The following is a 13,682-nucleotide window of genomic DNA, read 5'->3' on the forward strand; positions in this document are numbered from 1 at the left end:
ACAATGCCAATAAATGGCTGTTTAGATTGTAGTCTCACTTGAAATCAGTTGAGGCTTGGACCCGAAAAATGGAATTCCTTACATAACAACTTAACAAGCAGATTACATTTTGATAAATGCAAACTAAAATTTAAAGGAGACATTTCACAAGACTTTTTAAAGATGTAAAATAAATCTTTGGTGTCCCCAGAGTATGTATAAAAAAGTTCTAGCTAAAAAAACATATAATTTATTATAACATGTTAAAATTGCCACTTAGTATGTGCGAGCAAAAATGTGCAGTTTTTGGGTGTGTCTGGCAGTGCAGTGGTTGGATAGTGCAGATTAAGGGGTGGTATTATTGCCTTCTGACATCACAAGGGGAGCCAAATTTCAATTGCCTATTTTTTCACATGATTGCAGAGAATGGTTTACCAAAACTAAGTTACTGGCTTGATCGTTTGCAAATTTTCTAGGTTGATAGAAGCACTGGGGACCCAATTATAGCAATTAAACATGGAAAAAGTCAGATTTTCATGATATGTCCCCTTTAAAGCAACAAACAAAATCCAAGATATTTCATGACTTGGGACAAAAAAATATATAAAATTTCCTGACTTTCAATGTCTGGAATAGGCCTTTCAAAGTTCCATGATATTCCAGAAAATCCATCACCATGTGTAATAAACTATTTGTGACATAAGGGTCAAATTTATAATATTGAGACACCTCAACAGTTTGAATAAATAAGCCTTCCATTAATGTATGGTTTGTTAGGATGGGTCAATATTTGGCCGAGATACAACTATTTGAAAATCTGGAAATCTTAAAAAAAAAATATTGAGAAAATCGCCTTTCAAGTTGTCCAAATGAAGTCCTTACTAACTGCATTTACTCACAACAAAACAGTTTTTACATATTTACGGTAGGAAATTTACAAAATATCTGCATGGACCATGATCTTTACACAATTTCATATAATAAAAAAATTAAAGGAAAATCAATAATTTTGACCCATACAACGTATTGTTGGCTATTGCTGCAAATATACCAGTGCTACTTATGACTGGTTTTGTGGTCAAGGGTCACATTTAGTAAGTTACTGAATAATCATCCAAACACAATGTGTGTTTATTTTGATGTATGCAAACAGAAATGTTCTTGAGACCACATACAACTGGAATATTCACAATGTTTTAAAACTACCAGGTTCTCCTCCTTCATAAAAAATACATAAAACATACGGCTAGAATTTTCCATATCCCAGCCCACAACTCCACAGCCCTTCATGACTCTGTGAAAATGTCTTTAAAAATGATCCTATATAAATACAAATGTAAAAGTTAGTTAAATAATAAGTTGTGACTGATGAACACAACAGTTGATCCAGTTGATCTTTTTTGCTGCTGGTCTAATAGAAGCCAGTCTCTTGACCCGCCCAGTTTGGTGTCTAGAAAAGCAAAAGAATGAAGATTATGTTAGGTGAAGGGAAGAAACAAGTTGCATGTTTTATCTGAAACCCTAAAACTACAAAATGCTCTGCTTTAACCCAAGCTACCTCCACAGGACAGCAAAAGATATATGATGTGCATAACTTTGCATAACATCTGATTATCCATGCATTTAGCTGAGTCAGGCCTTTGTGTTTAATGTGCAAGACATTGTCTGGAAATTTTAGGCAAGCTATTGCTGGCTAATTTTTAGTTAAGGTCCAACACTTAAATTTCAAGTTTCCCAACGCACTTATTCTATATTTGTGTAATGATTCCCATGAGGCCGGGCTGAAGAAAAACATATTACTTGATTACTCCCCAAAACCCTTGTAGCGAATTTGCGGGAGGAGGGAAATAACGTTATTTGAAACACTATGAACCTCCGACCGAAACACTACGGGGATTCCCAAGGGAATCTTAGATTTTAGCTCAAAAGGGAATATGTATAATTAACTGTAATTAATTATACAAGTTTATCAGGTTTTACCTGGCGTAGCAGAATTAATAATAACAATTAATTAATATGTTCGTCCACCGAAGACATATATCCATAATCGTATATTAACGTCTAAGAAATGTTAATTTCATGGCCTTTAAAATTAACCTTCTCACTGATATACAGTGCTACTCGCAGCGTGTAGCTGGATCAAAAGGCAGAATTAGTGACTTTACTTTCAGGAGCATTGAACACAGAAACAATTCAATTGTGAAAATGCAAACCGGTTTATTAACTATAAAATGAAGTACACATAACGACTAACTAAACATACACACATACAATAACATAAAACATAGATGAGAAAGAAAAGATTGAAAGAGCTAGAGAGAGAGAGTAAAAGATTGGCAAAGCACTATTGCTTAACATCTGCACAAACCATCGGATAATCTCTAAGGATCGCCTTAATTTTCATAAGGGGTAAAGCTTAAACATGAGCGAGTAAAACGAGTTTATACTTGCTTTGGCTCTTTGTGATGCGGTGCGAAGTTTCTTATGCTCGCGATGCGAGCAAGGAGAGAGAGAGAGAATCCAGGTGTGTTCGTTTAAGATGGAAGTCCGTAAGTTGTTTCGTAGGGCGGATTGGTCCGCGTGGTTTTCCGAACTCTAGCGCAACGTGCAAGCCAGGAAGACTGTCCCGAAGAGTAGGACAGGGCTCAGAGAAAAGATGATAAATCCAAGGGACTCTGGGTGAGTCTCAGCGAGTTTCCAAACTGCGCTGACGGGTTACCTGGGTAACCGGGCGACTGGGCGCTCATGAGTGAACTAAGCCACTGACTGAGATACTGAGCGAATCGTTCGAATTGAGCGATTGAGCGATGATCAACGAGCAAATGAGCTATGATGGCTTGGGCGATAGGCCGTTTTGACCTTTCACACGCCCAGCCCATTTTGGGTGTCCGACCAATGTGTGAAGTGTTCGGTCGCGCGGGGAAACAAGCCTTTGTTCTTTCAGACCTCACATTTGCGTAATTGCATAATGATAAAACTTTGTTTCCATAACTCTTCAAATCGATACTAAATGACATTGATGCGGCTTATGGTAATATGATACATAGAAATGATTGGGAAATAAAGAGTAGATTAATTTGATACTAGACAAGACATGGGTTTAAGATCACGTTGAATAATAATTTCATACCTAAGATATGAACCATGCTACAGTGAACAAAATCTAACTAAAGTGTTAACACACAGTTACATCACACATACATGATCATGCAGTAAAGGGATATAACATATATATACATTTAAACAGCTCATTGTGATTTTTAAATGTGGTTTCATCACAGACATACAGTCTGTGCCCCCTGTTGTGTCTCTGGCGATATTCGTTTGAACGGCTCTGATGGAATTCCTTTGAACGTCCTTTTACGACGGCATTTGTTTTAATTGTTGCCCACTTTACAGCCTTGATAGGTGATAGAGGAGACAGGGTTATCTAATTATCACAATTTTAGGGCTGTTGAAATCCAGATGCCCAATGGCCTCTATCTGACTCCGAGCCATTTGCTACATATCCCCCCTTCATGGCCACCAGGGTCTTGAGAGACTTTGGTGGGCGATGGTTCAATAGGCGATGGTTATACAGGTCATTTGGTCTGGATGGCAGGTGGATCTTAATTTTCTGCAGCGCTTCGGCGTGCCTGCAGAGGGGTGATTTCGATGAGGTTGGGCTCTTGCTCGGCTTGTGTGTCTTGCTTCCCACGGTTCCGCTTGAAGGCTCGAGGGACGGCAGCTGTGCACTTGTTCGCTGTTTCCTGCATCCCGCTGACTCTTCGGTACAGGATGAAAGTGAGGCCAAGAGTAAGGGCGTATCCTACTCCTGTGGAGAGGCACAGTACCGTATCAGCGGCGGTCCAGGCTCTGAAAACAGGGAGGCTGTGCAGAGCTGGCATGCGAGCAAGTGCCTGGAGGGCAGTGTCGATGGGCGTGACATCAATTAGTTGGGTCCCCCCTTCTGCAATCCTCATCTCCAGTTCAGGGTCTAAAGTGAAGTTGTGGTCCCTGAAGAAAGTTGAAAATTCCAGTTCGGTGTGGTACTCCTCACTGGGAAGGTGATAGAGTGCGAGTTCATCGATGTGAAGAATCGCACCTTTTGGAACTTGGATCCACATCGTCTGGTTTGGTGCACTGATGCGGGTGGCTGTGTCGTGTTGGTCGTAGGTCAAAGTGGCCGTGCTGGCTGGGGTGTTAACCAGCCATCGGTCACCTACGATTTCAGCTTGGGTGTTAGTGACCTCGGCTCGTGGTTTAGCTGAGGCAGGACAACGAGAGTCAATCTTCATGGGCCGCAGCCCACAGATGCCGTCAGTGTTGTCCTGAAGGAAAGGTTTGCTGGGGCGGAGATAATTAATGTCTTTAGTGAGGCTGCCCATGTGCAGGTTTGGTGCAAGGTACAGCTGTTCATTGCTGTCATGGTAAGCCACCACAGTGGGGGTGCGTATTCTGATGTGGGTGTTTCCCTGCCAGAAGCCAACATTGACAATGTCTTTGAGTCTGTAGATGTTGTGTGACTCTATGATTGGCAGGTTTACCAGAAAAGCAAGTTCGCCTTGTTCAGGGGCTATGCTTAGTGGAATTGCGCTAACTAGGGAGTAGGCCAGATGTGCCTGCAGGGTGTTTGTTGGGCCTGCAGTGGCAGAGGATAAAATGGTCTGTACCAGGCTTAGGGGTACCAGGCAGGGTGGAATGGCTGTTGCGGCGGCTCCGAGTAGGGCTCCCAGGAACCGCTTGGGACGCTTGGTTTGTCCGCCAAGACCTGCCTGTGTGACAGTCATCTTCTGAAGTTGGTACAGCATGTGTTTGATGTCAACCTCTGCGTGAATCATAGCGTTCTGCGCCCATCGTTCTCCTGCCCAACTGGTTTCTGGTGCTGATGCTGTGTAGTGTGCTCTGTAGACATCACGGGGGTTGAGTTGGACATAGACTTTTTGGCTATGTGTTCTGCAGTTCGTGATCAGGAGTCCAGGTTGCTCTTTAAGGACGATGCCTGAGACGGGACCCGGCGACACGATTTCAGGTTGCGGCCACCCCCCCTGTAGGCTGATGTACAGAACAGTGATCCACAGCAGCATCCTGGTGACAGAGAGGGAGAGAGAGAAAGAACAATAGGCGAGCACTACAGGTCCTTGTTTGGTCAGGACAGTTCTCTTTCTTTTCATTGGCGGCTGTTCCCTAGGTGGCAGAGTTCTAGTGATGAGGCAGTGTGGAGAAGTTTGGTTCGTCCCCCCTTTACTATCATGCCATAATGTTGAGTGTCTCTTGACTTGGTTCTGGTGGACCCATCTGAAAATTGGTTCCTTCTGACTCCTGCCCATCTTGATCTGGTATGCAGTGGGGGAGAGTTTGTCCACAATCTCATGAGGTCCTGTCCAGTGTGGCAGAAATTTCTTTGACAGCAGTCGGTGAGCTGTCTGAATTGGCGGGGCGAAACTGTAGGACCAGATCTTGGTTGTTCGAAAAGCGAAGGTCGTTCCCGGATGAAGTTCATCCAGATACTGGTGAGTGGTGTCATTGGGTGCTGGAAAGCATTCTGCCAACTTTGTGAATTGGCAGATGACCGTGAGAAAGTGTTTGTTGCCCCTCGTTGGCCTGGGTAATGGTCCAACCCAGTCTATCTGGAGGTCTGACACTGAAAAGTTGACACCTCTTTTTTGAAGTGGTGCTCCATGGTTTGGCTTAGCCGGTTGGAACTGGCAGCAAACCAGACATTTCTTGATGTGTTCTGCTACATCGTGCTGCATTCCAGGCCAGTATGCCACCTGTTTCGGTGTTTCATAAGTGGCTTTTGTGCGGTGGTGTGCGGCACATGCTGTGTCATGCGCATACATTAGTATGACCCCCCTATGGGCCTGAGGAACCACAAGCGCAGGTGTAGTGCGGTCATCAGGGACATACCCGAGGATGTTGTGTTGTATGTGCAGCAGGTGCCTGACATCGTTGAGACGTTTGCGGGTTGGAGCAGCAGACAGGTCAGAGTTTGTGATAGGGTAGGTGGAGGGGTCTGAGAGGTGGTTTAACATAGCTTGGGTAGCGATGTTAAAGGCTTGTAGTTTCTGATGATCTGCATCATCCTGCATGGCATCTGCATCTTTTAAATTTTGTTGAACTTGTGTGTCAAGTCCTGGGTATGGCTCTGAGTCTTTGGCTGGATGCAGAGTGCAGAGCAGTGAACTTTTGAAGTTTAGGTCTGAGACGAAGTTCCCGCGGCTGGCTGGGGGGTCGTCCATGACCTGTGTGACCTGGCAGTTTACCTTAGATGATCTGGCTGATTGAAAGGGTAAAGGTTCTCGCACTTGAGCCCAAATTTTTAACTGTTTAAAGTCCATTAAGGGTTCAAAGCGGTCTAGCAGGTCTTTGCCAATGAGGAGAGGGTATGAGTCCATTGGTGAGATGTACACAGGGTGTATGATGCTCATAGGACCGATCGTCAGGTGGATGGGAATCACCTGTTGCAGTTGAACTTCAGTCTGGCTGTAAGACTGCACATTCAGCATACACCTTTGGGGTTTAAGGGTCAAATTTTGGGCCTTAGCTCTGTTCTGGAGTCTGGTGAAAAGCTGGGATGACATCAGCGTTAGGTCAGCTCCGGTGTCGACGAGGGCTTCTAGTTCAACCTCATTTTCCAAGGTGATGGATAGATATAGCTTTTTAGCTTCTCCTCTTTCGATCAGGTTTCCCAGGAGGCTTGGTACTGGGGCTGTTGTATTAATGGGAAGGCAGTCAAGGCTGGTTTCCTGTGACTCTGTAGGGAAAGAGACACTTAACACAGCACTCTCTGGTACTTGCAGGCTTTGGTTGGTTGGTGTTTGAGATATTGTTTGTATGCCAAAGTCTTTGAATAAGGAGTCGGGTTTGTCTTCGTGGTCCTCCTTGTGGGGCCTCTTTTGGATTAACTCCTTCAATATTCTCAGAATCTCTGCTGTCTCAGACGTGTCTGTGTCACACTGTTTCGGGGGTAGCTCAGACTTAGATTTGCTCTGTGTGTATCGAGACTGATCTCTCTGTTGACTGTTACCAGTATTTGATCTGCCAGGTGCAGGACGGTTACCTCTAGGTCGTCGGCCAGGTTCCCACGAGCCGCCACCCTTCTGGTTGTCTGATGAGTTTAGCCGGCTCCATGACCTCTCGGCGCGTCCCATTTGGTGCTTGGGACGAGCCCCTTCATGGCCGTACCATTCCTGGCTGGCTGTAAAGTCTCTTGACCCTCTTGGCCCTCTGTTGAAAGGTCTTTCACTGTGGCGTTGTCGTGCGCCCTCCAGTGGTAGTTCAGGGTACAGTTCAGAGACAGGGAGAATGACAGGGTTTTTAACAGTCTTTTCAGAGGCCGCTCTTTGTTTACTATAAGCTTTATGGGCCAAGTCCCGCAGCTGCCTGGTTGTCATCGTGCGAGGGCAGGCCATAACCCCTAAGTGTTGGCTTACTGTGAAGTGAAGATTTCGCAGGAAGAGGGTCCTGAAGTTAAAGTCCTCCTCCATTCCTGGCTCATTCCGTGAGCCAAAGTAAGCTCGCCTGAGTCTGTTGTAATAGGCCTGTGGAGTTTCGTTTCGGCTCTGTTTGAGGTCCATCGCTGTAACAAGTCCTTGTTCTGACTCTGGATCCGAAAACTCTTCTATTAAAGCCTTTTGCAGCTGCTCGTAATCCATCTTGACGTTTTCTGGCTGCCGGTCAAGGAAACTCCTCACTTCACGACTGGAAGTAACCCGTAGCAGATACAGTTTGTCTCTTGTGGTTACATTTGGCAGTGTTTGCAAATAAAAGTCAATGTCCTGCAGGTAAGAGTGGATATCATGGCCACCTGCAGGCTCTGGGGTAAATGTTGGGATATTTCTAGCCAGCTTGTCGAGGTCTTTGGGTGCCACGCCGGGCATGTCTGCAGGTGACCTCGGGAAATTCGTCTGTCCCCACCCCCCTATGGTAGTGAGAGGTTCTGGGATGCTGGCTGATGTCTTTAACAGTGGGCTCCCGCCCCCCTTTTCAACAGAAAAGCTTTGGTGGGGGGGTGCAGGCTCACTGGTTGAATGAAAGGGAAAGGTTGCTTTTTCCCTTACTTGTTCGGCTTGCAGTTTATATGCATAAATGAGTTCTCTTTGGGCGGAGTCAAGGTCGTCCCTCGCCTGGTCTCGTTGCTGAGCCAGAGCTCGACCTTCATCTCGAGCCGCTCGCAGGTGATTCTCACAGGCCTTCAGCTTGGCATCACGTTCCTTCAGTTCTGCCTTTGCTCTCACCAGAAGATGTTCAGCCTGCTGGAGCTTTCCAGACAGCTCTTCTCTGGCTGTCTTTTCATGTTGCTCCTTGTGCTCTGTGTCTGTGCAGAGTTTTGACAAGGCCTCTTGGAGTTGTCCAATCTTGTCCTTTAGCCTCCAGTGTTTCTCCTCCATCGATGGGTGTTGATCCTCTAATCCCTGTGTCAGCTGATCTAGACGATTCTGCGCGTCCTCCTGATTCCTCCGTGCCTCTGCTGCTTGGAGCTGTAGAGCTGCTGCATCCTGTTCCAGTTGGGCGATGTTCCTTTCGCCCAGTTTAAGCTGGATGATGAGGTTGTGAGCGATGGCACCTGTGATCTTGGCTATGTCCTTGTGACTGTAGCTCCTCGTTGGGTCGTGGGCTATGAACTTGTCCAGGGTGCCGTCGAGTTGCTCTCTTTCCAAGTGTTGCAGTTCATTGGCGAGGTTGGGCAGGAGTTCAGATGTCACAGCGCTGAGCCAGGCCTCTAGCTGGTCCCAGTGGTTGACAGGGCTTGGTAATCTGGACATGTTGACACACTGGTAGAAGAGAAAACACAAAGAGCCAATGCGAGTCCGCACAGTTCAGCGAGCTACGGCAATAAAATATATATACGTGGGCTATGAGCTTATTATCAGGGCCTTTCTCCGGCGGCACAGATAATCAGTGTGGGGAAATAAGGGAAAAATTTAAGTAATTTGTCGCTTTGTTAAAACCTATAGGTCGCCTTGGACATTTGGTTATTCGAGCGTATTACTAATGAATTCTCCTAATGGTTTGTGCAGTTTTGCTCTTTCAACCCAAAATAAAGTGAATCAAAATAATTAAAATTAATTAATTATAATGATAAAAATAAAATAAAACATAAAGCAAGGTTGCTGGAAATGAAATGAAACAGGAAAGGGAAAACAGAGAAAAAAAATAAAAATAAATAAATAATAAAAAATAATAATAGAAAAAAAAAATAATAATAAAATAAACTGAAAATGGGAATTGAGACAGCCAACAGACGAAGTCCTAAGGCTGGGAAAATGAAGAGGAAGGAGGTGGAAAAAGGGGTTTCCTGTTTCAGCTTAGCAGGTTCTCTACCCTAAATTTGATGACAGGGCCTTACAGGGAGAGGGCACTATGGAGTCATGCGAGTTAGGGGAGTGGCTTAGCTAGATTGGCTGGGCTAGACCCAACCTGATAGGGATCTGGTGCCTCTAGTGGCTACAGAGGGGAGAAAAGTGCATCTCTTTTACACCAATACTTGTTGACTATTTAAAACAACCCAGGGTGGAACACAGAGACAAGGCGCTTCCCTGAGCACGCAGCCAAGAGTGCCGGGCCTTCTGCCCTCCCCACCTCGACCGCTCAACAGTCACACCCTTCACACCGCCGGGCCGCACTCAAAGGTGTCACCCACCAACTGGCACTGCCGCTAGGGCTTTTGTGTGTCAGCTGGTAAGGTTAGCGATTGGAGTGCCCGGTGGCAGAGGTTGCACTGTGTCTTGCTGCCTAAGGTGCTAAGGAGGGAGCTACCGCAGCACCCCGACTGTACACACTCGAGTCAGTTCAGCGGGACCGGTCTCTTGTAGAACTCACCGCTGGCGAAGCCTCTGATTCATCTATCAAGTGTTAGCTTTAAAGAGATGCACAGGGGCTTATCCTATTGCACCAGTTAAAACATAAATGAATTCACTGAGAATGGGACTTATGGGGCTGAATTCTATTCACAGTAAAGAATTGATTCAATTAAAATTTAAAATAAATCAAACTGCATTGAATTTAAATTCAAACTTAATTAAAATACAATCTCTACAATAGAAAAGAGAACAGGAGAGTAAGGAGTGAGAGAGACCAGCAAAAAAAATGAAATAAAATAAAAATAAAATAAATCAAAATGAAAATAAAAATTAAATAAAGAAATAATAAATTAATAAAGCCACAGCAATATTAATTATTATTTATAATTTAAGACCATAACATTCAATATGTAGGAAATAAAACTACAAAGTAGTAGAATAACCTAGTTATTGAAGTAAGGTCAAAAATCCAAGTTTGATTCCTGTCATACACTCCCAAAAGAGTTTATGAGAGGACCAAACGAGCTTTTCCCACTAGATGGCGATATTTCGCCCAACAAACAAAGAAAGCGGAAGTCAGACGTAGAGTAATGGAGAAGAAGAAGTGTTAGACACTCAAGACTGACATCTAGTGTTAGAACTAGGTAGTACGCTTTAAACTGACAAAGATTCGCTTCTATACAGTAATTACATCGGCGGCCGCTGCGTTGCTAAGACGACGGATGTAATTTGCTCGTGTTCAGCCGGTGCCTCTTTTGGCTTACGTTACCGGGACACGAAATAAACAAGAATCCAACGTGCTTTATCATACGTTGTGACTATAAATACTTGATCAAGTTTTTATCTCCTTTAAAATTGAAAAGTCTTACCCTCGGTGCTTACAATTTTAAAAATCCACGTACGTGAATAAAATGGAAAAATACAATAGACAGCTTCTCTAATTGTAAATCATTTCCTGGAGATTTAACAAAAAGGCCTTATCAGATGGGAGTGCTCACTCGACCACCGCTTCGCTCTAAATAAAGGAATTCTACTCTTTATTAGGCGGAATCAGACGGTAATGCAGCGTATTAAAGGGCTTTTAATACGGTTACCTTAAAGACTGCAGTTAACTATACATAACAGGGGCGCGAGTCTGTTACGTCCTGAAAATGATACAGGAAAATACATTTTCATTCATACAAAGAAAGAACGAAATCAGTTATAGCTGATAGTTCTTTTTCATTCACACAATGCAAAAACACATTTGATTTGTAACTGGTTTGCTCAGAAAATAATGTTTAAATCTGCCCGCGCGTTCTCCACCATTATATGTAGCGAATTTGCGGGAGGAGGGAAATAACGTTATTTGAAACACTATGAACCTCCGACCGAAACACTACGGGGATTCCCAAGGGAATCTTAGATTTTAGCTCAAAAGGGAATATGTATAATTAACTGTAATTAATTATACAAGTTTATCAGGTTTTACCTGGCGTAGCAGAATTAATAATAACAATTAATTAATATGTTCGTCCACCGAAGACATATATCCATAATCGTATATTAACGTCTAAGAAATGTTAATTTCATGGCCTTTAAAATTAACCTTCTCACTGATATACAGTGCTACTCGCAGCGTGTAGCTGGATCAAAAGGCAGAATTAGTGACTTTACTTTCAGGAGCATTGAACACAGAAACAATTCAATTGTGAAAATGCAAACCGGTTTATTAACTATAAAATGAAGTACACATAACGACTAACTAAACATACACACATACAATAACATAAAACATAGATGAGAAAGAAAAGATTGAAAGAGCTAGAGAGAGAGAGTAAAAGATTGGCAAAGCACTATTGCTTAACATCTGCACAAACCATCGGATAATCTCTAAGGATCGCCTTAATTTTCATAAGGGGTAAAGCTTAAACATGAGCGAGTAAAACGAGTTTATACTTGCTTTGGCTCTTTGTGATGCGGTGCGAAGTTTCTTATGCTCGCGATGCGAGCAAGGAGAGAGAGAGAGAATCCAGGTGTGTTCGTTTAAGATGGAAGTCCGTAAGTTGTTTCGTAGGGCGGATTGGTCCGCGTGGTTTTCCGAACTCTAGCGCAAAGTGCAAGCCAGGAAGACTGTCCCGAAGAGTAGGACAGGGCTCAGAGAAAAGATGATAAATCCAAGGGACTCTGGGTGAGTCTCAGCGAGTTTCCAAACTGCGCTGACGGGTTACCTGGGTAACCGGGCGACTGGGCGCTCATGAGTGAACTAAGCCACTGACTGAGATACTGAGCGAATCGTTCGAATTGAGCGATTGAGCGATGATCAACGAGCAAATGAGCTATGATGGCTTGGGCGATAGGCCGTTTTGACCTTTCACACGCCCAGCCCATTTTGGGTGTCCGACCAATGTGTGAAGTGTTCGGTCGCGCGGGGAAACAAGCCTTTGTTCTTTCAGACCTCACATTTGCGTAATTGCATAATGATAAAACTTTGTTTCCATAACTCTTCAAATCGATACTAAATGACATTGATGCGGCTTATGGTAATATGATACATAGAAATGATTGGGAAATAAAGAGTAGATTAATTTGATACTAGACAAGACATGGGTTTAAGATCACGTTGAATAATAATTTCATACCTAAGATATGAACCATGCTACAGTGAACAAAATCTAACTAAAGTGTTAACACACAGTTACATCACACATACATGATCATGCAGTAAAGGGATATAACATATATATACATTTAAACAGCTCATTGTGATTTTTAAATGTGGTTTCATCACAGACATACAGTCTGCGCCCCCTGTTGTGTCTCTGGCGATATTAGTTAGAATCGATCTGATGGAATTCCTTTGAACGTCCTTTTACGACGGCATTTGTTTTAATTGTTGCCCACTTTACAGCCTTGATAGGTGATAGAGGAGACAGGGTTATCTAATTATCACAATTTTAGGGCTGTTGAAATCCAGATGCCCAATGGCCTCTATCTGACTCCGAGCCATTTGCTACACCCTGAATGAAAATACCTCATTTCTGCTACTGTGGCTGATCTTCTTCTCGATGTTCATGGCCAACATCTGACTGCGGAAGGACAAACTCTTGGTCTTCTCAATCACTTGCTGATACGGCGACACAGCGTTGTTGCCCATCACCACATGACCCTGAACAGAATAAACAGGTAAAACCAGTGGACAAGTTCAAGAGATTTTACAAGCAGGTTCAAGACACAGGAATCGTGCTGACGACAATTCTGTAACAACGTTACAGAAACGATTAACTCTTTCGAAAAATCGAAAACGCATTCGAACAGCCACAAAACACCGCAGACTCTCCGCCAAATTAAATGTACCGAGCACAATGTTTTTAAATATAATATAATGCATGTCAATTTAATCCCGTCATTTCTACCACTCAGGTTTAAACGAAAGCAGAGGGATTCGCCCACAGACCACCCCTTCAAATTAATCAGGACAAAAGCGTTCAAAAGTGAACAAGAGAGATGAATTAACCCTTTAACTGGCGCAGCCCTTTTTGAGTGGGGGGTTGGTGAAAAGGTGATATACACCTTTAAATTAATATAACTCTGGCTTTTTTTTGTCTGGAAGCCTAATTTTGGTTTAAATTTTCGTAATTTTTTGTTTTAAAGACGACACTTCAACGTTTTTTAGGGAAGTGTCTGGAGGTGAAAATATAAATTTTTTAAAAGCAGTTTACATTTATTTGTAATAAATAAAAATGCAATATAGTATTATTTTTAATACATAAAATTGTCAAACAAACTGAGGTTTGTGCTGGTTTGCTGTGAATGAATAAATTACAGTTACTGCATTATTACTGCTGAAAGGTTTTGAAATATAAAAACTACATTCTTAGACCTTTCCAACAATACGTAGTTTGTCATGATAGATAAAAATATACATAACAATTTTGA

At 43.2% G+C, this 13,682-nt stretch overlaps 1 protein-coding gene across 1 annotated transcript in view; it reads right to left on the reverse strand.

The window, feature by feature from the left end:
- Nucleotides 1–967: 967 nt before the first annotated feature.
- Nucleotides 968–13,682, reverse strand: part of eif3eb (eukaryotic translation initiation factor 3, subunit E, b) — a 28,714-nt gene continuing 15,999 nt past the window's right edge. The window contains exons 12-13 of the mRNA XM_073858427.1: nucleotides 12,778–12,912; nucleotides 968–1,429 (exon numbers count right to left, since the gene is read on the reverse strand). Of these exons, the coding sequence (XP_073714528.1) occupies nucleotides 1,391–1,429; nucleotides 12,778–12,912 (174 nt within the window). The 3' untranslated portion in view covers nucleotides 968–1,390. The remainder of the gene's footprint in view (nucleotides 1,430–12,777; nucleotides 12,913–13,682) is intronic.

The sequence above is a fragment of the Misgurnus anguillicaudatus genome, chromosome 20 (genome assembly GCF_027580225.2).
Source record: "Misgurnus anguillicaudatus chromosome 20, ASM2758022v2, whole genome shotgun sequence".
NCBI lineage: Eukaryota > Metazoa > Chordata > Actinopteri > Cypriniformes > Cobitidae > Misgurnus > Misgurnus anguillicaudatus.